General features: G+C 39.6%; 4 protein-coding genes across 4 annotated transcripts; 3 read left to right on the forward strand and 1 right to left on the reverse strand.

Annotated features, from left to right (window-relative positions):
• Positions 1–106: 106 nt before the first annotated feature.
• Positions 107–4,389, forward strand: LOC115792952 (peroxisomal N(1)-acetyl-spermine/spermidine oxidase-like). The gene is made up of 10 exons (XM_030747610.1): positions 107–304; positions 969–1,145; positions 1,515–1,645; positions 1,757–1,944; positions 2,138–2,316; positions 2,649–2,818; positions 2,985–3,070; positions 3,187–3,299; positions 3,415–3,569; positions 3,673–4,389. Exons 1-10 carry the CDS (start codon positions 151–153, stop codon positions 3,823–3,825), a joined length of 1,506 nt encoding a protein of 501 aa, XP_030603470.1. The 5' UTR covers positions 107–150; the 3' UTR covers positions 3,826–4,389.
• Positions 4,390–5,174: 785 nt separating this feature from the next.
• mtg1 (mitochondrial ribosome-associated GTPase 1) lies at positions 5,175–9,048 on the forward strand. The gene is made up of 11 exons (XM_030747637.1): positions 5,175–5,439; positions 5,589–5,653; positions 6,746–6,850; positions 6,939–7,025; positions 7,108–7,164; positions 7,551–7,641; positions 7,737–7,798; positions 7,908–8,004; positions 8,139–8,220; positions 8,327–8,439; positions 8,703–9,048. Exons 1-11 carry the CDS (start codon positions 5,337–5,339, stop codon positions 8,798–8,800), a joined length of 960 nt encoding a protein of 319 aa, XP_030603497.1. The 5' UTR covers positions 5,175–5,336; the 3' UTR covers positions 8,801–9,048.
• A 19-nt stretch (positions 9,049–9,067) lies between these two features.
• Positions 9,068–17,453, reverse strand: sprn (shadow of prion protein). Its single transcript, XM_030747658.1, has 2 exons — positions 17,345–17,453; positions 9,068–10,605 (listed from the first exon to the last, which is right to left on the reverse strand). Exon 2 carries the CDS (start codon positions 10,603–10,605, stop codon positions 10,138–10,140), a length of 468 nt encoding a protein of 155 aa, XP_030603518.1. The 5' UTR covers positions 17,345–17,453; the 3' UTR covers positions 9,068–10,137.
• A 364-nt stretch (positions 17,454–17,817) lies between these two features.
• On the forward strand, positions 17,818–22,289 carry echs1 (enoyl CoA hydratase, short chain, 1, mitochondrial). Its single transcript, XM_030747645.1, has 8 exons — positions 17,818–17,983; positions 19,888–20,085; positions 20,174–20,301; positions 20,628–20,727; positions 20,847–20,951; positions 21,456–21,575; positions 21,665–21,732; positions 21,833–22,289. The coding sequence occupies exons 1-8, from the start codon at positions 17,893–17,895 to the stop codon at positions 21,896–21,898; spliced, it is 876 nt and encodes a 291-aa protein (XP_030603505.1). The 5' UTR covers positions 17,818–17,892; the 3' UTR covers positions 21,899–22,289.
• Positions 22,290–24,371: the final 2,082 nt, after the last annotated feature.

The following is a 24,371-nucleotide window of genomic DNA, read 5'->3' on the forward strand; positions in this document are numbered from 1 at the left end:
TGGGTGTTTCAGCGGTGGAAACAAGCTTCCATAATTCACGCGTTCTAAAAATGAATGTTATTTTGAAACTCTTAACCGGAAGAAGTTTTGTTCGCTTCTGTTCTGCTTTCCCTTCTAGAGGAAGTGCAGGGTTACCCGCTGTTGGTCACCATGGGTGGACGGAGAGATGCGAAAGTAGTAATAATAGGATGCGGGATAGCGGGTATAGCAGCGGCACAGAAACTGGTAAAAGCTGGGTTTCATCATGTGCGGATTCTCGAAGCGACAGCAAGAAGCGGAGGACGAATAAAAACGGGGAGGCTGGGTGAGCAACCAGCCCGCAGGGCTGCCTCACTCAGCCTGCAGTTTCTCTTTACTTCTGTTTTCAGGAAATTAAAAAAGAACAAAAAAAAATCTGTACATTTTCTTGCAGGGGGTCATGATGGGATTTTTAGCAACCGTGGAAAGTTTTGTATTTCCTCACAGTACGAGTTCGTGTTGGATGTGATTGAATGAGCTGAAGTTTAGCTGCAGCATATAGGCGCATATCAGGGACAATAGAAGAAGGACTTTGGCTTTCACTTTACAGTACCTTATAGTGCAACTGTATAATAACCGCTGTATGGAGAGCTGAAGTCTGGCAGAAGCTGACGCGTTACATAGTGGTAATATAAAACGCCTCCAAGGTCTGTAAATAATACTACGACAGTATTAACTAATCTCGTAACAACTATGGCCTCTAAGGACAAAGTGCATACAGCAATGCACAACACAGTGTCGAAGACATAAAGCGAGATACGTTTCAGATATAGAAGTGCAACTAAAACACATGTTTCTGTGCAACAACAGTTATAATAATATACACGTGGTAACCAAACCAGTGCAGCTAATACAACAGGAGCATGGTAAAATGTATCGTTACGTTTCACTGTCCTAATTAGTAAAAGTTGTTTCCTTTTCTCCTTCTGCCGTAAATCTTTCGTCTGTAGGTAATAATATTGTCGAGATAGGCGCAAACTGGATCCACGGGCCGTCCGAGGAGAACCCGGTGTTTTGTCTGGCCCGTCAGTACGGGCTTTTGGATCCAGAAGCCCTCACCCCGGAGAACCAGGCCATGGATATAGGAGGGCATGTTCCCTGGATTCCTAGATTCTTCAGCAGTGCAGGTTCACAGATTTTTATGCTTTTTTTTTTTAAGATTAGTAATGACATTAAAAAAAAATGGGGGGCGGCGGGGGCGTCTGTCCAGCAAGCAGCCACACAGTTCTGTCATCAAAGACTAAGAGGTAATACAGTTAAAGGGTCAAAAACTCTTTGGGGGTAAAGAACAGCCTTCTGTTTCTGGGAATGATTTCATTAAACAAATGGATTTTTTTTAAGGGGAGAGACTCAGAGAATACTGTCTTGATAATCTTCATCAAATGGGAAGGAACAGCATGAAACCAGCAGCAGAGCTCTGAACTGGACAAGAGGTTTAAAAAAAATGGATATCTGTGTGGATTTTCCTGACCAGTGTTCCTGTGTAATGTATACAGGTCGAGAGCTGAAGGCTGAGGACATATATCCCGCTCAGGAATTGTTTGTGGAGCTGATGAATGAAAGTTCTGAATTTCAGAGTCAAAGAGGAGAACCCTGGCCCAGCGTGGGAGATTTCATACGGACGCAGGTAAATTTCTAGCTGCGTGTTTATCTGTCGCAAATCAGCTGTCATCTGTTAGTGGCCTCTAGAATCACACATGAATTGGGGGTATCTTTCTTTGCTCGTCATCGGATGTAGGTACAACAACATGCAGCAGAGAAATGGAAAGATGCTGATGCAGCTACCAGATCTCTGCGACTCTGTGTGATCAGTAGCATGTTGAAGGTCGAGTGCTGCATCAATGGGGCTCATAGCATGGATGAGATCGGCCTGGGGGCCTTTGGTCTATACAAGACTCTACCTGGACTGGACTGTACATTCCCAGGGTTCGTACACCAGCACTGAATTTACATAGTTCAAAAACAAGTATTTATTTTGTAAGGGAAAAAAAACAAATACTCAATGGCCAAATTGACATTTACCTTATCATATTATTCAGCCTGTTAATTAAGGTAATGCTAATATCCAATAAACAGTTACAGCACGTATGACTTAAAAGTTACCTTCTTTCTTGTGCAGTGGCTATGAAGGTCTAATCCAGAACTTGATGGCAGAACTCCCCACTGCTTTAGTGGCCTACAATAAGCCTGTGCGCTGTGTCAACTGGAACAACACAAAGAACGCAGACCCTGTGACGGTCGAGTGCGATGATGGCCAGAGGCTCGTTGCTGATCATGTTATAGTCACAGTACCTCTCGGTAACATCCCGTACATATGTCGCCATTTTCCGCCTCAGTGTGTGAAATTTGAGGTTCTGAGCTATAACAGAAAAGTTTTTAATTTTACTACTTAATCAGTGCTACTTTCAGGTGCTCATTCAGTCACAAGAGGTTGCCACAGCAGGTAGTTTCACATGTTTTTATTTGGCAGATTTTTTAAAATGTTTTTTATGCTTCTTGCCCTTCCTGATGCACTTGTTACGACCGTGAGCATACATCTCCAAAATCTTGCGTATTTGCAACACCTTCACCATCATAATGTCAGGTTATTTTGGGGCTGAGTAAACTTAAAGTTGTTCTGTTTTTGTCAGGATATTTAAAGAAGCACCACTCAACCCTGTTCCATCCTCCTCTCCCTCTGCACAAGCTGCACTCCGTCCAGAGGCTGGGTTTTGGAACAAACAATAAAATATTTGTGGAGTTTGAGTCACCGTGGTGGGATGCCGACTGTGAAGGAATCTTCTTGGTGTGGGAAGATGAGGTAAGATTTGTTGGCAGTGCATAAAGGCATACTCATTAGCCACTTAAATAAAATAAAAAAAAAAACACTTTGTTCTTGTATCGCTGTCTCAAAATGTTTGAGGTTTATGCTGGTATGCACAGAATCTAACACTTGAATATCTGTTTTATCTCTTTTCATGGCTCAGGATGCTTTGGTGGACCAGGTGCCAGATCTACAGAGATCCTGGATAAAGAAGTTGTTTGGCTTCAGCGTACTCAAACCCACTGAAAGGTCGTCTGGTCATAAAATGCCAGTGTTTGCCCACCTTTATAATATTGCACTGAATGGCGAACAACTTGCTAATTCGTAAATTAAGAGTGCAGTCCTGTGTGTGGTTTAAACTTCAGATATGGCCACGTTCTCTGTGGCTGGATTGCTGGGCATGAGTCAGAGTATATGGAGACACTGTCTGAACAGGAGGTCACACATGCCGTCACACAGCTCATCCGCAGGTTTACAGGTGAGTCCGGATAGTTCATAAACACTGGGAAATACCAAACGTTTCAGGGTCATTATTTTCTATCTTCTAAAACTCATTTTAGAATGAGATTTTTTTGTTATTTATGTGTGTTTAGGGAACCCTATCATCACACCGAGGAGAATCCTGCGCTCCCAGTGGTTTCACGACCCATGGACGTGCGGATCTTACAGTTACCTTGGAAAAGGCTGTTCCGAGCAGGACTTGGACAACTTGATGGAGCCCCTCCCAGCAAGAGGATCAAAATCACAAGTAGCACCATATTATGTTCACACTCAAACATGTGCCCTGAGCACACAAATCACCTGAAACATTATTCAAGGTGTGACTCTTCTTCCCAATTTGCCTCTTTCAGCCCCTGCAGGTGTTGTTTGCTGGAGAGGCAACGCATCCTTTCTTCTTCTCGACCGTCCATGGAGCTCTTCTCACCGGGTGGAGAGAAGCCGATAGACTCATCTCTCACTACTCGTCTGTTAGTTCTTCTGAGCTTCCCAAACCAAAGCTTTAAAAAAAAATTATCTTTGCCAAAAAAAAAATAATAAAGCTCAAATTTACTGTAATCTGAAGCTTTCCTTCACACGTGATGTGAGGTAATTTATTTTCAAATTATGATATCAGAGTGGATATGAAGGATTGTGTGGAAGCTGCTGACCTTAGGATGTTTAATGCATTCACTGGTACTGTGAACCAGGACAGTCAGTTCACGTGGTTTATAGTATCATGGGGTGATGATATGAATAATGGTCATGGATACATATATTTACATATGTACTGATGGACAGGCCTTTTAGTAAACCTTCACTAAAAACACAGTAATCAATAATGCACATGTTGTAATCCTTTTTGTAAATCAGTACTTATCAGAATTAATATTGACTATACAACTTAAAAATTTCAGGACTGACTGAATTCCACAGTTTATAACTTTCCTCTTTTACTGATTGTTGTTTTTGTACTGATTTTAATTAACTGTAAATTACACTGTAATTTTTATGAGCTTTTTGTGATTGTATATATTTAGGCTGAAGAACATAAATATTGAACAAAATAATAAAACTTTTTGTTGAAATTACACTAAGAGCATTTCTGTGAAAACTTGCTGTCACATGCTTCCACAATCCAACATTTAATAATTTTAAAAAAGTGTATTTTAAAGGGTAATGCTTATTGTGTCCTGTTAAAAACCTTACAAATCACTAAAAGACAACACGCTAAGATGAATAATCTGGCGGTCTCCATTACTAAAGTTCTGTCTCCTTCAGTTCTCAGCCTTGTATGCTGCACAACAATCAGGCTTTGATCACATGATCTCAGGGACCTGCTGGGGATTTATGGATGGAAAAGTATGCTGTGGATTGTCCATGCAGTGCTCTAGCACAGTAATGCAGCAGTAATGCACCTTCACCTGCCAATAAATTAAGTATTATATACTTTTTATTGGAGCTTTGTTTGCCCTTCAGAATCAACCAAAGTCCTCCTATAAGCAAGTCTCACCATTCGATAGTTTGAAACACTTCTCAGGACAGTTATTTTGGAATTAATGTTCATTTCATTGGGTTATAAAATATGCATGTATAGAATCACCGTTCAAATCTGATTAAAAAAACGCTTAAAAGCTCAGTTTCCCGTGCAGGGATTATGTCTAATCCTGGATTAAATACTTTTCCCTATTTTGGTCTTTGTTGACTTTTTCCTTTTATTCTAGGACCATACTTAATCCATGACTGGGAAACTGGCTGAAAAAGTTTACTGACTGCATTTTCCCCCCCTACCACAATCTAGTGTTTAATCCAATCTGCAGGGGGCAGTAATATGTTTATCCGAACCTGGGAAAACAAAAAAATAGAAGAAGTCGTCTTCATATCGGAACAAAAAAATGTGACTGCAAATTGGAGTCGGTATGTAAACAGTGTAACACATTATGTCCAGTCTTGCTTAGTGCAGCCAGCTGGGTCAGAGTAAGTTTTCCGCTAAAACAAATGAAAGCCGGTGGGTGACACATGTGGATGAATAGCAGCCATGAAACTGTACCAGGCGCTCCGTAACGTCGACAAGTTCAGAACCGTTTTCGACTTCGGTGGACGGGAAGTGGCTCACTGGTTCCCCGGACACATGGCTAAAGGTGACAGCTTCTACTTCACATTAACTGCAAAATGTGTTTTTTTAAAAATGTGATTTTTTTTTTTATTGCTTTTGCAAAGCAAGCAGTCTGCTTTGTAATGTTATTTCTTGGTCACATAATGGCTGCAAGTAATGATTTATGTTTTGCAGGACTGAAGCAGATGAGAGCCAACCTGAAGAATGTGGACTGCATCATAGAAATACACGATGCCAGAATATCCTTTTTATTTTTGCACAACATTAAAAAGTGTCATCTTTAAAAGAAATAAAATTAAATACAGGATTAACCTCGAAATTATATTGAATTGTATCAACACAGTATTTTCTGGTAGGTGCTGAAAGATGCCTCCTGTCTTGGCTTTTTCTGTCGTTAAATTATAGAAATGTTTTCAGTGATTTTCAAGTGCCTTCAATACACATGGTTCACAAATGGGGAAAATAGACACAGGCTTGAAGATTTTTATCAGTTACAAATGACCAAGTTGTTTCATGTGTAAACAAATTATAGACACCAGCAGAAGGAAGCTGTGGCTCAAGAGTAATTAGCTTGATACGATTATAATTGTATTGCAAGCTATAACTTAAACAGTAAAATAAAGGTGTATATAGGTAGAGGGGTTTTTTGTTTGTTTGTTTTCTTAAACTGAAACATTACAGGACAGGACATGGACACAGAAAACAAAAGAGCACATTGGTATAAACACAGTGTGTGGGTTTTATTAACCTTTAACCATGAAGTGAAACTCTTGACAATAAGAAACTTTTGTGCTCTGGGGGGGGCGTGGGCAAGTGTTTTCAGTCTAGAAGCAAACATTTACAAAGGAGAACAAAAAAATAAATAAAAATTAAGGGGAAGAAAAAAAGCAAAAACAACTCAAATCTCTGTGAATCAAAGCGACCCTTTTAACTTTGGTTAATGAAAGAGCCACAGATGAGACAGAGTTTTCACTTTTGTGCCAGTAAACAAGGCATATAGTTGTCAAAATAGGAGGTGGAACTGATCTGGGAGCTCTGCATGAGCTGATTAAAAAAAAAACCAAAGCTAACTACAGTAGTAATATATTTATCTATGCTAATGTTGCGAGATAACAGCAAAATTATGTAGAGAGCGGTTTAGTCCAATTCAGAGCTTGTTTACCAACTGGGAACGATGGGCATTTCTAGTGCTCTCCTAAGTCTTCCAGGAATGTTTTGCATTTCCAAAATAAAATATGGTCAGGTGATGATGTGACATAGAAAGTGTACTCATTAAAAAAAGAAAGAAAGAAAAAGGTTAGCCTGTGAGGTTACTCCTTAACATTAAGTACATCCCATTCTCTGGAAGAAACCCCGTGTTTCAGGACACACTGAATGTCAGACCACATTTGCTAATTCTTAACAAGATGGACCTCACTGATCTATCCAACAAGCAGGTACAAAGTCTGGCTGCTGCTTTAGCAGAGTCACATGTCAGCATCATTTTTACTATACTACAGCTCTGGATTTACATTTACTCTGCAGAGAATCCTGAAGAAGCTAGAAAAAGAAGGGATGAGACATGTTCTCTTCACAGACTGCTTAAAGCAGAGAGATGACAGCATCAAAAAGGTAAAGGTGACTCTACAGTAAACATTTCACTGTTTGCAGCAGCTGAACACGGATGCCCAAATTATTCCTGTCTTTTCCCTAGCTGGTGCCAATGGTGATGGACATTATTGCAAGCAAACCACGCTTTAACAGGGAGGAGGTATGCTTACTCCAGATTGTTAACTTTGAAAACACATTAACCCACTATGCCATTTTACACTGTTTCTGTAGAACCTCAGATGCCATTTCTTACCCAAAATATAAGGTTAGTCTAGAAAAAAATACCACAAGAATATAAAATGCTATGAGTAATGCCTATACAAAAATGAAGTCCCTCCTTAAAGGAACTGCACATTTCACTTTCAGCTAGAAATATGGAAGCAAGTTACTCACCAATATCTTCAAAAAATTTTTTATCTCAATGGACTCAAAACTATATTGAAGAAATGATTTTCCATTGTATCTGTTACAGTTTCTTACTGTATATATTTTTGTATTTGTATTTATAATGCAACCACATTAACCATAGTCATGTAAAACTTTCAGGATACAACTTACTGTCTGATGGTGATCGGAGTGCCCAATGTCGGGAAGTCATCTCTTATTAACTCGTTGAGAAGAACAAACCTGAAGAAAGGTAAATGTAGAAAAGCTGTGGATGGAGTTGTAGACTTTAATATAATAATTGCCACCTCCTCATTAACAAGTGTTGCAATCATACACTCATTTCAGGTCGTGCATCTCGAGTAGGTGGGGAGCCCGGTATAACTAAAGCTGTCCTCACTAAAATTCAGGTGTGTGGAGGGTGCAGATCCCTGAGTGCATGCTATCGTGTTTTGATGGGTTCATTTTTGTGGATGGGGTGAGCATCCGTCCAGTATTTATAGCTGCTGCTGTCTTCAGGTGTGTGAGCGACCCCTAATGTACCTGTTAGACACACCAGGAGTGTTGCCTCCTAAAATTGAGAGTGTTGAAACAGGCATGAAGCTGGCCTTATGCGGTATGCAGAATATTTTTTTTTCCTCTAACATAATTATTGTTGGTTAGTAAATACGATGTGATTTGTTTTCATTTCTAAATAGTTGGATTTTGGGTTAGTTAAAAAGGCATTTTAATATCTTTCTTTTTCTGCAGGAACTATACTGGACCATTTAGTGGGTGAAGACATCATCGCTGACTACTTGCTCTATTCCCTGAACAGACTGGGAAAGTTCAGGTGGGATTTTTTTTTCCCGACTATATTATTGTTGTGTGTATTTTCAGTGTATTTTTTTCTTTGTGTTACTCTTGATTGTTTACTGTATGCATGTGTTTCTGTGCAGTTATGTGGAAAAATACGATCTCAAAGAGCCAAGTGATGACATCCAGCACGTCCTCAAACGCATTGCTGTAAAACTTGGAAAGACTCAGAGGGTCAAAGCAATTACTGGAGTGGGTAAGAAAGTGTTCAAGCATTCTGCGATTTCTACAACTCAATAACAGGAGCGTATCAGCGTAGACTGGCTTTAAAAAAGATCATTGAGCTTTTAGATGGGAGACAGGAAACAGTTTAACTAGCAGTTCTCAGTCCAGTATTCATTCAGAATACTAAAAAAAAAAGTTGTTAGCCACTTGCTCTCCACATCAGGGTTTGTTGTTGTTTGTTGCACTTTTCACTTCATTTTAATGGTTTAATCCCATTTGTTCCTTCTCCCTCAGGAAATGTTACCATTATGATACCAAACTACACAGCAGCAGCTTATGATTTCATAAGAGCCTTCAGGAAAGGAGAGCTAGGTCAAGTAATGCTTGACTGACCTGAGTCATGTTAATGAGGAAGACTGTTTCTGGGCGTCATCAAGAGCATATAATCTGTGTCTGCACTGACGGGGTGTTTTTATTTTTTTCAGTTTTTTTGGCTTACAGATGGTGTAAAAAGTCACCAAACTCCTGTATGATTTGTAAATAAAATAAATTAATTCAACATTTATTCTCAGCTGTGCATTTAAAATACACAAGACAGATAGCTAGCGTGGTGTAAACAAGATATTTATTGGCATAAAGACAGTGATAAACTCTGTAATTATTATTTACATTAGTGTAGCATATAATAGAGTGCACTTATAAACGTGGAACAGTCTGTTGCTCCTGAGTGTCTTCTGTAGGTAGATTTTTTTATTTATTTGTTTTTTTCGGAGGGTGAAAACACCATGAAAACCTTCTGAGACGTGAATCACTCCTGAGAGCAGCGGTTGGTTTGCTCATGTCCGTCTCATCCACGTCATGGTTCATACGCAGGTCTCGGCTGAAATTCAGGTGTTTAGAATGCGAAGATGATTGTGGAAAATTAGCTTTCCCAATGCACAGCAACTCCTATATACTCTTATTTTATCATTCAAATCAAAGCATAACTATTACAGAAAGAATGAAGTGAAATGTTGCATTGCTTGAGGTCAGAAATTGAACAAAAAGGCTTGTCCTTTATAAAATAAATATGTTCATATTACAGAGAAAAATTCCTAGTACTGTTTAATTTCAGGGGTGAGAAAATGCTGGTGCCAGGTCCTTTTCACTTTAAAAACCCCTATAAAGTAACTAATAACCTGTATTTCAGTGTTTTATATGAACTGCAGCAAGTCCAAACTTTATATTAATATCCATTTCTGCTTTTACATAGAGATAATTTTCCTCACTGGTACAGAGCTGTAGTACAGGTCACTTTGCATTTTTTGTGCATATTATTAAAAGTATATATATATATTTAATTTGGCAGTACAGTTAAAATTGACTGAAAGTAGCTCAGTTAGAGCCATTGGCATTTTGCTGATATGTTATTAAATTAAGCTTTCAGGGTGGAAATAACAATAGTTTCTGTCACATATGCTGAATTATTTGTCAAAGGTGAACTCTGAGAGGTGAAATGTCACAATGAATACAGTGCTGGTAATGTAGCCTGTTTTTGGCAATTGGAATAAGTGTAAAAACATACAGTACAGTGATGTTTTTCTGATTCTGTTCTTCTACTCCTGTGTGGCCGCTCTAACTGGTCTTTCCAGTGCAGGTTCCAGCCAGTTCTGCACATTATAATTACATCCTGGATAGAAGCACAGTCTTTGACCCAATCACAGATGTGTCCTAAAAAGCATCCAAATATCTACAGTATACTGTCCAGGAAGAGTCCATATTTAGGAGAAAACACTGAAATAATGACAGAAACCACCTTAGAGAGAAAAGATCCGTTTTGAGTAGAGCCTGACATTAGAGCATCAAAGTAATTGGTCCTATTGTAGAAATCCAGCTCTTCTTCTGAGCTGTCTGCGTTGCTGCGTCGGTAGGCAGATGCGTACCATTTGTCTGCCGTTAACGCCACTGCTGCCCCCGCTGCTGCCGCACTTGCCACTCTCACCGGTGACGTTCGCCCTGCCACCCTGAAGCGAGAGCGGGTCCCGCCATAGGTGCCTCCTCCCCTGTAGGTCCCCGCTGTGGAGCTGCGGGAGGGAGACCCTCGAGAGGAACCCCGTGACCCTCCACGTCCACCTTTGGACAGCGTTGGCTCAAACAGGAAAGCAGAGAGCAGGAGGCAAGTCCAGCATGTTGCAACCACCTGGTTCATCCCTGACATCTGTGCAGGAAGAGGACATAAAGGAGCAAGGAAGAACATTTTAAACCTTTTGGTGGCATGGCTTAAACCTACACCGTTGGGTAAAGTGGTCAAAAACAGACAGAAAATATTTTGGGAATGTTACATATTTAGATTGTACTGGAAGTTTTCATCCATTTGGATAGTTTTAACTATGTAAAACTATACAACTGTGGTCAGGTTTACATACAGTGGGGAAAATAAGTATTTGATAGACTGCTGGTTTTGCAAGTTTTCCCAACTGCAAAGAATGGAGAGGTCTGTAATTTTTATTATAGGTACACATCAACTGTGCGAGACAGAATTTTGAAAGAAATCCAGAAAATCACATTGTATGATTTTTAAATAATCAATTTACATTTTATTACATGAAATAAGTATTTGATCACCTACCAACCAGCAAGAATTCTGGCTCTCACAGAAGCCCTCCTGTTCTGCACTAATTACCTGTATTAATTGCACCTGTTTGAACTTGTTACCTCTATAAAAGACACCTGTCTACACACTCAATCAATCACACTCCAACCTCTTCATCATGCCCAAGACCAAAGAGCTGTCTGAGGACACCAGGAACAAAACTGTAGACCTGCACAAGGCTGGGATGGCCTACAGGACAATAGGCAACCATCTTGGTGAGAAGGCAACAACTGTTGGCGCAATTATTAGAAAATGGGAGAAGCACAAGATGACTGTCAATCTTCCTCGGTCTGGGGCTCCATGCAAAATCTCACCTCATGGGGTAAGGATGATTCTGAGAAAAGTCAGGAATCAGCCCAGAATTACATGGGGGGACCTGGTCAATAACCTGAAGAGAGCTGGGACCACAGTCTCAAAGATGACGTAACACACTATGCTGTCATGGATTAAAATCCTGCAGGGCACGCGAGGTCCCCTTCTCATGCCAGCAAATGTCTAGCCAGTTTGGAGTTTGCCAGTGACCATCTGGATGTTCCAGAGGAGCCATGTGAGAAGGTCATGTGGTCAGATGAGACCAAAATAGAGCTTTTTGGTATCAACTCCACTCGCCGTGTTTGGAGGAAGAAGAAGGATGTGTACAACCCCAAGAACACCGTCCCAACTGTGAAGCATGGGGGTGGAAGCATCATACTTTGGGGGTGTTTCTGCAAAGGGTACAGGATGACTGCACTGTATTGAAGGGAGGATGGATGCAGTCATGTATCATGAGATTTTAGCCAACAACCTCATTCCCTCAGTAAGAGCATTAAAGATGGGTCATGACAATGACCCAAAACACACAGCCAAGGCAACTAAGGAGGGGCTCTGTAAAAAGCATTTCAAAGTCTTGGAGTGGCCTAGCCAGTCTCCAGACCTGAACCCAATAGAAAGTCTTAGGTGGGAGCTGACACTCAGTGTTGCCCTGCGACAGCCCTGAAAGATCTGGAGAAGATCTGTATGGAGGAGTGGGCCAAAATCCCTGCTGCAGTGTGTGCAAACTTGGTCAAGAACTACAGGAAACGACTCGTGGAAATTGAAAATGAGTTGACCCAATTAGAATTTAACTATAAATCTAAACCTAATGAGTCAACATTACAAAACATACTCAAACTAAAATATGAATATTATTGCATTTTAACTGACCAAGTGAAGGACCAACTGTTTAAATTAAAGCAAAATTATTTTGAGATGGGGGATAAACCACAGAATTTACTTGCCCGACAGCTTAGAGGGCTTCAAGCCAGAAGAGCTATACATCGAATTAAGTCAAACTCAGGAGAATTAGTTACTGATCCTAAAGCCATAAATGAAGTATTTAAGAATTATTATCAACAATTGTATACATCAAAAGCTAAGGGGAATATCTCAGAGTGGATTGCGCAATCAGATCTTCCTAAATTAAATGAGGCAGCAAGAGAGGCGTTGGAGGCTGATATCACCATTCAGGAGATTGTTAATGCTATTCATTTCCAAACGGCAATAGTCCTGGACCAGATGGGTATGGTATAGAGTTATATAAAAAACACTCAGAAGCATTGGCTCCTCTCCTACTCAGAATGTATAGTCACTCATTTGATACTCAAAAATTCCCCAGCTCTTTAAATGAAGCTAATATTTCACTAATATTAAAAGAGGGTAGAAATGAGACTGATCCTTCCTCATTTCGTCCCATTGCATTACTGAACACTGATATGAAGATACTTACAAAATTATTAGCAAATAGATTAAATAAATATATCTCTACTATCATTCATGCTGACCAGACTGGATTTATTCCTGGTAGATTTTCTTTCTTTAATGTTAGAAGATTAATGAATATAATCTACCATAATTATAATAAAAAGGAAAAGTGTCAGTTTTATGGCTGGATGCAGAAAAAGCTTTTGATCAGCTAGATTGGCCATATATTTTTAGAGTGCTAGAAGAATTTAATTTTGGAACCAAGTTTACTGCATGGATTAGAATATTATACTCTCAGCCTACCGCCTGTATTTTAACTAATCAAAACAGATCAACTCCATTTTTTTTACATCGAGGGCCACGTCAGGGTTGCCCATTTAGCCCGTTGCTTTTTGCAGTGGCAATTGAACCTCTGGCCGTTTGTATTAGACAGCATGCAGTATACAAGCCAATCCATCTGGGTGATGTGGACCATCATCTTTCACTTTATGCAAATGATGTGGTCATTTTTTCTTCTCAACCGGAACAATCACAATAAATTGGCAAAAAAGTGAATTGATGCTTTTAGGTGACAATATAAATGTTGACTTTATACATAAACTCCCATTTAAAATTACAGATAGATTGAAATACCTGGGAGTAATTCTTCCAAAAGATCCTAAATTAATCTTTAAATTAAATTTCAATGTAAAATTAGAAAAACTGAAAAAAAGATATAGAAAAATGGCGTACACTCCCTCTTTCCATGATAGGCCGTGTGAATGCCATTAAGATGGTCCTTCTGCCAAAATTTTTATATCTTTTTCAGAATCTCCCTTTCTTTTTAACGAAGTCATTTTTCAGAAGTATAGACTCTATTATCATACCCTTTATCTGGAACTTCAAGACTCATAGAATATCTAAGGCTCATTTATATAAAACAAGGGAGAATGGTGGGCTAGGCCCACCCTGTTTTTTACATTATTACTGGGCAGCAAACTTGCGGGCCTTAGTTTACTGGCAGGAGGGTTACAGTAGAGAGATATTTAAGGATACCCCAGCTGGATAGCAATAGAAAAAAGAGACGCCACTAATAGCTCATTACCAGCTCTTCTTTTTGCACCACCCAAACTCGTTACAAGCTTGAACATACAGAATAGAATAATTTTAAATTGTCTCAGAATCTGGCAGCAAATCAGGAGGAGTTGTAAATTACCAGACACTGTAATTTATGCTCCGATTTGTTATAACCACGCCTTTCCTCCATCTTTTACGGACAGGACTTTTGAAAATTGGAAGTCCAGAGGCATTAATTTTTTGAAAGATTTATATGGCAATCAACAATTTGCCTCCTTTACACAATTAAATGAAAAATTTTCCCTCCCATCTACACAATTCTTCAGATACTTACAAATTCGAAACTATGTCCGTCAAAATATAAAAAACTTTGAACATCTTCCAGAGGACAATAGATGTGTCACGCTTTTGATGAGTTCCCCAGATTCAAAAAAACTGATTACTAATTTTGTTAAGTTATTTTCTGATTCTAACTCTGATTGCTTGGGAAAGAGACCTGGATGTACAGATTGATGAAACGGTATGGGAGGAGAGCCTCCGCAGAATGAGTTCTTGTTCTGTTAATGTGAGACATCAGTTAATTCAATTTAAGGTAATACATAAACTTCATTATTCCAAAACTAAATTACACAAAATTTATCCGACAATTTCTCCCTTATGTGATCACTGCACGTCTGCTGAAGGCTCTCTGGCCCACCTTTTCTGGACATGCCCAAAGCTGTATAGTTTCTGGAGTGACATATTTAAGTGGTTTTCCAAAATGTATAATTCTGAGTTTAAGACTGATTCCAATATTGCTCTGTTTGGATACTCTCTTTCCATTGCTAAATGTAGTTCATCAATACAAATCACTTTTAACTATGGAATGATAATTGCCATGAGACTGATTTTAAGGTTGTGGAAAACAGAAGCTGTGCCTACATTTAAGGAATGGCTCTCAGAACTGACTGAGGTATTACATATGGAGAAACTTAGATATGACATAATGAACAAACCCAAATCTTTTCTAAATATCTGGCAGCCATTCCTGGACTTACTTTCCCAACAAGACTTTTTGAACACATTTCGCCACTTTCTTCAGTTTTGTAAATCTACATAGATACATTGGTTATACTGACACACCAGTGCTCTTAATAACTGTATACACCCAGCTTTGTTTGTGTACGTGTGTGGATTGTTTTAGGTGTTTGTTTGTTTTCTTTTTGTTTTATTTGATGTTCATGTTTATTTGTTATTATTTTGGTTATGTTGTTATATGTGTATAAAATTGAAAAACTTAAATAAATAATAATAATTAAAAAAAAAGAACTACAGGAAACGTCTGACCTCTGTAATTGCAAACAAAGGTTTCTCTACCAAATATGAAGTTCTGTTTTTCTATTGCATCAAATACTTACAGTACTTCATACAATAAAATGCAAGTTAATTATTTAAAAATCAGACAATGTGATTTTCTAGATTTTTAATTTTAGATTCTGTCTCTCACAGTTGAAGTGTACCTATGATAAAAATTACAGACCTTCATTCTTTGTAGATGTGAAAACTTGCAAAATGTGCACTGTATGAAATACTTATTTTCCCCACTGTACAATCATCATCATCAACATCATGAAAGTCATTGTAATTTTGGGCTATTGATTTCTTTGTACTGTTCTTTTTTCACTCACTGGACTGACCAATACTCAAAACAATAGGAAAGTACAAGGAACTCAGTGAAAATCTAAGAAGGAGAATTGTAGATTCACTCAAGTTGAAAATGTCTCTTGGAGCCAACAACCCAGGAACCACCCAGGCTCAAGCCTTCCATGAACTGGAAACTGCTGAAACACCAGCTTCACTCTCAAAAGACAAAGATTCAGTTATATAACAGAGGTATGTTTGGAGAAGTTAAGGTGACGCTTTCATACCTAAGAACACTGTAGCATCTGCCAAGTGTGGTGGTGGTAGCATCATGCTCTGGGGCTGTTTTGCTGGTAGTGGTACAGTGGATGAAATAATAAAGGAGTACTACCTCCAAATTCTTCAACTCCACCTCAGATCAACAGCTAAAAGGTTGGAACTTGGACACAGTCAAGTGTTCCAGCAGGACAGTGATCCCAAACACACAACAGGTTTTGGAATAGATAAAACAGGCTAACATTAAACTTTTGGAATGGCCTTCCAAAAGGTTGGACCTTAACCCTATATTATACCCTATACTTCAAAGTGGGGCCCATCCCAGGAAACCAGCCAATTTAAATGCCAAGAACAGTGGTCAAATATCCAGCCAGAATTATGCCAGAAGCTTGTTAATGGCTACCAAAAGCATCTGGTGAAGGGACATTTAACCAAATATTAGTGAGGGTATATGTATATATATTTGAGCCTGCATGTATACTTTTAACTCTCTGTGGATTAGAGTGGATGTAAACTTCTGACCACTACTAAATGACTGTCATATGTTTATATAGACTATTCAAAACAATTTTAGGTTTAGTTTTTATTTAATTAAAATACATTTAAAATACATTTTACATATGACTGTCTGACAAATATGCATCACATTGAGTTTATTATGTTATGCTAATCTATCTATAGATCTCTCTTTCTTTCTCTCTCTCTCTCTCTCTCTCTCTCTCTCTCTCTCTCTCTCTCTCTCTCTCTCTCTCTCTCTCTCTCTCTCTCTCTCTATATATATATATATATATATATATATATATATATATATATATAATTTCTGTCAGTTTGGATTATATGTATCTATCTATCTAACTATATATCTATAGATAGATAGATACATATAATCCAAACTGACAGAAAGTGTACATGTGGTTAAAAGCCATAATTTGGGCGAGTATGAAGGGTTCCACATTTTATTTCCAGTGGCACCGCTTTTCAGGAAACAGCTGTAAAGACGAAAATGACTTGTATTCACTGATTATTTCTGTATAATATCAGAATACCACCATATGTTTTTGTGACATAATATGCGTTTAAAATATACCAGCTAATAAGCAAAGACCCAAAATGCTATGCTGACCCCAAAAAATGTATGTGCCCTTAATGCTCAGTGCTTCTGCTGCACATCACTCCTCTCTCCATAAGGTGGAACAGTTTAAAGACAATCATGCCCAGCGGAGAAAATTGCATTTGGGTCTCAGGCTACAGGTACACCACATGCAATAGTATTCATATAATGGAGGATTATGAATAAAAGGCAAAAATTAAAATACAAAAAAAAAAAAAAAAACAACGACGACGCAGCGTGTTTGTTTGTAGTAATAGGCCATTATCTGTAATGCATGGCCCCGTTCTAGCAGGTAACTGGGGCGTTCTTTTTAAAATTACAAAAATATTTTCAATATTATATGTTCCATATATTAAAAACACAAATTCATCGATAGTGCAAATGGATGCATGCATCATATTTGTCTTATGCATTCTCCCTCAGCTTGTACGCTAATATGATGCAGCCTGATCACGATTTAAAAAAAAAAAATCATAATCATATTCATACACTCAGAATATGCACTATATCCCAATGACTTACCTTTATTCCCTGGTGTTGTTAAGCCTGTAATGGCTTGGTACTTGGAGGAAAGATGGAGGGGGTTGTCGTGCACGGTGCAGGTTTATTCCAGCAGATGGACGCGAGAGCGCGCAGCGCGCTCACAGAAAGATGTGAGCATCAAATATTACGATGCTGACTGACGTGAATCTTCAAGGGGACCTTTGTAATTTTATTTTGGATGAAACGGCTTTGATATTAGTTTTTGAAATTAATTTCGCCATCTTATGTAGGATGCATTCCGGCGCACACAAGAGCGCAGTAATATGTGTATATGATCTCTTTATATAATCGGGTGGCATATTATATCAGATACTAGCACTTAGAAGAAAAAAACATTTCACTTTATTAAACAGAAGAAAGTAGGGTAACCACACCCCGCGTGTTCACCTCCCGAAACACCAGGTGGCGGTAACCCGAGTTTCTGTTACATGCTATTTAATGGAAAACACCATAAAAAAAGAACCAGTAGTGGGAGAAAGAGCTGTGAGCGACACCGAGGCGGTCACGCTGATATCCAGCCTGCTGTCATGGCCTTCCTGTGCAGAAATGCTGCGTTGCTGCTGAAGCCCTCCCGAGCAGCCCCGGCCGTGCTGTCCGCAGCCCGCCTCTGCAGCTCAGGTGCGTGTTTAACGCTCCGCGGCGTCCGCAGGGGTCAGTTTGCTGCAGCTGCTACAATGTCAAAAACCTGCGTCACCGACTGTGCGACGGCTTCGAGTTTAGTGCAGTGTTTAATGTTTGCACCGCAAAACCGTTGATTGGGGAACATAAATGCAAGAAAATGTCCTCACTTTTGTCAACGTCACGTATGCACTTTGCGAAGTGAATTTAAATGCGGTACCTTCCAGGTAATAACTCTTTTAACGCGTTTGTCACATGAAGAATCCAAATATGAAACATGTCAACACTGACCATTTAATTAGCCTTTGCAGATACGGTTCTTTATTTTTGTTTGAAATTTATGTAGGCTAGTGGAATTTGGCTTACCCAAGAAAACCCCTTTTTGAATTACTCACCACATTAGCAGCCTGGTGTAGACCGCAAAGTTGGTGGATTTCTAAGCATTTCTGAAGATCTGTGTGATCATTAGACCGTAACTGTCTGCACGTACAGCATTGTCTAAAAGGCTTAACTCACCCCTCATTTTGTTATATTTTGCTAATAAAATGGGAAACCGGTGCAACGAGTTACTGAAATATGTGTTACATACATGCATACGTACATACAGTATTTAAGGCAAAAACAGTTTGTACAGCAATTTCAGTATTTGCTATGACCACCTTTATTCTTCAGCACAGCCTGAAGTCTCCGAGCAGCTTTCTTGTCATTTTTAAAGTAGTCTTCAGGAATAGTTCTCCAGGCTGAAGGACATTCAAAGCTCTTCTTTGGATATTGGCTGCCTCTTGTTCTGTTCCCTGTCAACGTGATCCCACACTGCTTCCATAATCATAAGGTCCGGGCTCTGGGGAGACCTATCCATGACTGATAGTGTTCCATTATGTGTTTCTCTATCAGGTATGCTTTTACTGCCCTGGCAGCGTGTTGGGAAAAGATGGACTGTACTTTTCTGTGTTCATAATTCCATCAGTTTTGACAAGATCTCCAACACCACTGGCTGAAATGCCCCAAACCATGACAGTTTTCACTGTGTTTTACAGATGGATGTAAAAAATTCACTGCTGTTCTCTCCTGATCTCCTCCATACATACTGACAATAATTTGAACCCAAATTTTCACATTTGCGTTCATAACCTCCACACGACCTGTTGCCAATGAACCCACCATCCCCAGTCCAGCTCTTGTGTAATTTGGCATACCTCAGCCTTTTCTCCCTGTTTCTCTTCCTTAAGAATGGTTTCTTGACAGCTGCCCTTCCACTGAGAACATTTCTGATTAGGCTTCAGTGAACAGTAGATGGATATTTCTGACATGATATGAAATGACTTTCAGATACTGTTCAGCTTCTGTAGAGTTTTTCTTTTTCTAGGTCTCCCATTTCTTCTTTTGCCCTCCACTTGTCCAGTTTCCTCTTTTTTGGAAACAGTGCACGCCATCCCATGATATACCAAGTTTCCAGCTAATAACACACTGGGAATCACCTTGTTAACTAAAATCTTATTGCTGTCAGACTGTCTTATCTTTGGGTTTCTCTGTGTTATCTTTTTGAGTGTAAAAAAGAACAGCCAATGTCCAAAGAAAAACTTGGAAAGACATTCAGAAAGCCTGGAGAACTATTACTCAAGACCACTTAAAAAAAAAACTACAAAAATGTCCGTCTCCTTTGAAGCACAATCTAAAGAAATGAGTAATGTTTTAAGACTTGCGCAGTACTGTAGAGGAAATTCAGGTCTTTTGCAACTCTCCCTAGGAGTTGGTGTTTGGCCTTTGTATACCATGAGCACACTCTGCAGCTGTGAAAGATGTGAGCTGTGATGTGACCTGCCTAGTTTAGTTTAGGAGAGGATGGGGCAGTAACAGCACAGGTTAGGCGGTAAGTTTCTAAATCAATGTTAATGTTCATGCAGGTGGTAACTATGAGTATATTTTGGTGGAAAAGCGAGGCGAGAAGAAAAACGTGGGTTTCATACAGCTGAACCGGCCTAAGGCTCTCAACGCTCTGTGTAACGGGCTGATGAAGGAGGTGGGACGAGCGCTGGATACGTTTGAAGCCGATGGAGATGTCGGTGCTGTCGTCATCACTGGCAACGAAAAGGCCTTTGCTGGTGAGGAGTTTGTTTGGTGTCCTTGTTAGCAGATTTCCTCCTGGAAGCTAATGTGCATTAAGTTGTTTGGTGTGGGGTTTTTTTGCAGCTGGAGCAGACATTAAAGAGATGCAGAATCGGACCTTCCAGGAGTGTTACGGCGGAAACTTCCTGGCTCACTGGAACAGAGTGTCCACGGTGAAAAAACCTGTGATAGCAGCTGTCAATGGATTTGCTGTAGGTATCCAATTTTTTGTTTTTGTTTGCTTGTTTTCCATGAGTAGAGGTATTGGGATTTCCCTATAGGAGTGTTAGTGTTGATGAGGGATGAGGTCTGGTTAGTAGCTGGTTTTGAATTCTTTAAAAACACTAGTGTTTGAGGTCAGGGCTCTTTGCAGTGCTAGTTTGGAGGCTCAGGGAATGTACCTCACATACTTGCAGAGGGCATTATTGTTAAAAATGAGGACAATTCACTTTCAATAAATTAATAGAAGCTGATATGCAGTTGTACCATCCAAACAGCTCCTGCTTTACTGTTTTATGCATGCATTGTGCTCTTTCAGCTCGGTGGAGGGTGTGAGCTGGCAATGATGTGTGACATCATCTACGCCGGGGAGAAAGCTCAGTTCGGCCAACCAGAAATCCTGCTGGGGACCATTCCCGGTAAAGTCTAAGTTATGGATCTACTGTACTTTCCTTTCTGTTAAACTTCATGTCCTTCTACTGTGGTCACTAGAGGCTGGCTTATGGAGCGGCCCATCATAACGTCTCTCTGCATGTAGGGGCGGGTGGCACCCAGAGGCTGACGCGTGCAGTGGGCAAATCCCTGGCAATGGAAATGGTACTAACGGGGGACAGGATTAGTGCTCAAGAAGCCAAGCAGTCAGGTAACAACGTAGTATATTTACTTAAGTTTATTGTAGCACCTTGAGTATTTTAGTTTGTATTATATTTATTCTTGAACGCAACAGGAGTTCAAAGGAAAAAAAATGTGCTTTTTTCTTTTCTTTTTTTTTTCTTTTTTCTTTTTTCCTCAAAAATACAAAAACCCTTCTTGTTTGGCATGTGGCCTGCCTCACGCAGTGGCAGAAGAAAAATGACAACCCTACACATCTCAGTTTTTGAAAGTGTTTGAGAGCCAAAAGAGAAGAATTAAAGATGAACATCAAATTTGTACTTTAAGAATAGCCTTTACTTAACCCGATCATTTTTAGAATATAGTATTGGTACTTTTACTTATGGGAAGGATGTGCAGCTGGATAACAGCAAAGCTGAACTGTACACAGCCTAGACCTGCATTCAAATAAAATAAATGTGATTATGAGTAATAATCTGAAAAGTGACTTCTTATATTTATTGTTCTTGACTCAGTATATTTGTATATTTTCCAGGTTTGGTGAGTAAAGTTTATCCTGTGGACCAGCTGGTGTCTGAAGCTATAAAATGTGGAGAGAAGATTGCCGGCAACTCCAAACTAGTGTCTGCTATGGCCAAAGAGGCTGTAAACGCAGGTGTGTACTCATTTTAAAACCAAAATATTTTAAAACCCACTGAGCTGAATTGATTTGTTTTATCTGATTCATCCTCTGTGTGATGGCAGCTTTTGAACTGACTCTGGCTGAGGGGAATCGCTTAGAAAAGCGTTTATTCCACGCTACCTTTGCAACCGTGAGTAGAAGAACAAATATGAGATTAAGTGAAAATAGCTGACCCAGATTTTGATAATTGATCCATGATCTGTTTATCTTTTTTTTTCTTTTCCCTACAGGATGATCGTAAAGAAGGCATGACCGCCTTTGTGGAGAAGAGAAAGGCCAGTTTCCAGGACAATTAGAAAAGGAGGCGATCGAGATCACGGCCAAGAACAAAGTTTCTGATATCAGTGGCTCACTTTCTTACTTTTAATATGTTGAATGATGCACAAATCCAGATTTATTGGAATATGCCAGCTGTTAGGATTTGGCGCCGAGTGATTGCACAAGAGTGTCTTTATCTCATTGAAACCCTGTCGGGTGAGGATCAGCATCAAAATCAACTGCAGGATGCAGGAGGATTGAATGTGAATATGATTTGATAGCTGTCATATAGCCGGTGTTTAACAGGTGGGATGCTGCATGTCTTGTGACATGTTCTGATTTCTGCCTTTCCATTTGTCAGATGTTTGTATTTTGTAGGCAACTTATACTGTGTACATTTTACAAATAAATCCCCAGAGTGACTCTTAAGGCGAGAAGACATTGAAAGACTTCATTATTAACTGTCTTAAACACATTAGTTTATTCTTTAATGTTGTTCATATACAGTGCATTTGCTTACTGGCAAGGAGAGGCTGATTCTTAACATGCCTCCACTGTGCACCCATCTTCTGATGGTTGTTTCCCACAGGCTAACACACCATGTGACAAAGCTCAAATCATCTCAGACTTCTTTCATGAACATGACAGTGAGTTCACTGCCCTCAAATGGCCTCCCCAGTCACCAGATCTCAGTCTTTGGGGGGAGATTTGGATCATGGATGTGCAGCTGACAAATCTGCAGCAACTGTGAGGTGCTAGCATGTTAGATTGGACCAATATCTCTGAGGAGTGTTTGCAGCACCTTGTTGAATCTAGGCCATGAAGAATGAAGGCAAAAGAGGGTCCAAACCAGTACTAACAATGTGTACCTAATAAAGTGTTTTTCATATTTGTTTAAATAGCAAAGAGGCTGATTACATGCTCAACGTCAGTAAACGGTGTCAACAATAAATCTGAATGACCTGAACCAGGAAAGAAATGTGGCCTTCTGACCACTAGATGGACCTCTTGCGCTGTAACAAGGGCAGGGGAGCTTGACATGGCCAGTAAATTCTATGGTAGGCCTACAGAGCGGACAGGCATGAGTTGGACAAGTAAGGGAAGATTAACAGGTACAAAGTCACTAAAATACTTCAAATTGGTAATACCGGGTATGGTATATTAGATCTCGTCAGCCTACAATAGAAAATGTGACACTACTGTATGTCTTTACTCAATAAATGGCGCATTAACTAATAGTGCAATAACCAGCTCTCTGCCATTTGAACAAAATGTCAGCCCCCCCCCCAAGTTACGGGTTCGCATTTAGATAAAATTATAATCTCAGCAGTTAAAGTTAAAAAAATGAACTATCACTAAGTTAAATCTTCCCCATTAACCTACTGAGTGAAGACCTTCGGGCCCACATAAAACCATCATTTTCACTTCAAAGAAAACACCAGAACAAATTTGGTTAGTGCGCACTTTCTTTTGCCGCTCCAGTCATCAGGAGGCACCTTCTTTCTCTCTGATCTTCACACGTCCGTGGCCTAATTGATTTTTTTTTTTTCCATTCAGTATTCCCCTGGAGCTTGCATTCTTGTCAGCTCCCTGAAACAAACTTAAAAAAAAAACGTGGGGGAGAGGGGGGGGACCCGGTCTCTTCTCTCCGTGGGGAAGCACAAAAGTCCGCAGAGAGGGCCCGAAAAGAAACCCCTCTTTGAGGCTACCGAAAGGTCAAAATAATAAATGTAGACTCAATTGAGGCTCTCTGCAGACAAAGGGGGCAAAACGTTACATTTTGGCAGCGCGGACCCTCATGGCGTGATAAACTCATTTAAAGAAGCCGGAATAAAAAGAGAGCAGCGTGGGTCCGGAGAGGGTGAAGGGGCTCTCAGTCTGGCAGACAGGCCTGGTTCCTGCAAAGGGCCTTTTCTCCTGCTCAGCAGCCTCCCATCTCTCCCCCCAAAACCGCCTCTTATCTTCCTAAACTGCATTGCAACCGTGCCAGTCAGGCCCGGATATCTCCGCTTTTATGTCAGTGTTACGGTCTCATAAAATCCGTTTGCATGCATTAAACTCAGTCAGCTGAGTTTAGCAAGCAAATAAATCTTTTCTCATTATAAGTTGCATTATAAACTTTAAAAAATAAGGTAAGCAAAATATGTATTTTTATTTATATTTATATATATGAGATGGTGCACATAGCCTAGATCACCCCAAGTTCTTTAAGTGGATATAACCAAGATAAATGCAGGCATATCATGAACATTTATTTGTAGATTAAAAGCGTGCAATAAAGTACCAGTGTTTCTCCAGCATCTGTATCAGCACTGTACATTCAGTGTAAAAGCCCACAAGCCTGAAACTGTGACTTTACTTTAAAAAAAAAAAAGAAAACAAAAAGCCTTTTTATATGCAGATCAGCACCGGCTCTGCGGTCATGGAAAGGATTCCTCAGCACTTTTTTTTTTTTTTTTTTTTTTTTTTTGGGTTCATTCAGCTGAGCGCAATTCTGGCTCAGATGAAACA

Source organism: Archocentrus centrarchus, chromosome 15 (genome assembly GCF_007364275.1).
Source record: "Archocentrus centrarchus isolate MPI-CPG fArcCen1 chromosome 15, fArcCen1, whole genome shotgun sequence".
In the NCBI taxonomy this organism is placed as follows: Eukaryota; Metazoa; Chordata; class Actinopteri; order Cichliformes; family Cichlidae; genus Archocentrus; species Archocentrus centrarchus.

Excerpts from the sequence above, each read along its gene's own strand:
- LOC115792952 (XM_030747610.1), top strand. The coding sequence starts at position 151 with ATGGGTGGACGGAGAGATGCGAAAGTAGTAATAATAGGATGCGGGATA. Across the intron at positions 2,819-2,984 it reads TCTTGGTGTGGGAAGATGAG|GATGCTTTGGTGGACCAGGT; the intron begins GTAAGATTTGTT and ends TTCATGGCTCAG. Across the intron at positions 3,071-3,186 it reads GTACTCAAACCCACTGAAAG|ATATGGCCACGTTCTCTGTG; the intron begins GTCGTCTGGTCA and ends TTTAAACTTCAG.
- sprn (XM_030747658.1), bottom strand. The coding sequence starts at position 10,605 with ATGTCAGGGATGAACCAGGTGGTTGCAACATGCTGGACTTGCCTCCTG.
- echs1 (XM_030747645.1), top strand. The coding sequence starts at position 17,893 with ATGGCCTTCCTGTGCAGAAATGCTGCGTTGCTGCTGAAGCCCTCCCGA. Across the intron at positions 20,728-20,846 it reads CCTGCTGGGGACCATTCCCG|GGGCGGGTGGCACCCAGAGG; the intron begins GTAAAGTCTAAG and ends CTCTGCATGTAG. Across the intron at positions 21,733-21,832 it reads TCCACGCTACCTTTGCAACC|GATGATCGTAAAGAAGGCAT; the intron begins GTGAGTAGAAGA and ends TTTTCCCTACAG.
- mtg1 (XM_030747637.1), top strand. The coding sequence starts at position 5,337 with ATGAAACTGTACCAGGCGCTCCGTAACGTCGACAAGTTCAGAACCGTT. Across the intron at positions 7,799-7,907 it reads CTGTCCTCACTAAAATTCAG|GTGTGTGAGCGACCCCTAAT; the intron begins GTGTGTGGAGGG and ends TGCTGTCTTCAG. Across the intron at positions 8,221-8,326 it reads AACAGACTGGGAAAGTTCAG|TTATGTGGAAAAATACGATC; the intron begins GTGGGATTTTTT and ends GTTTCTGTGCAG.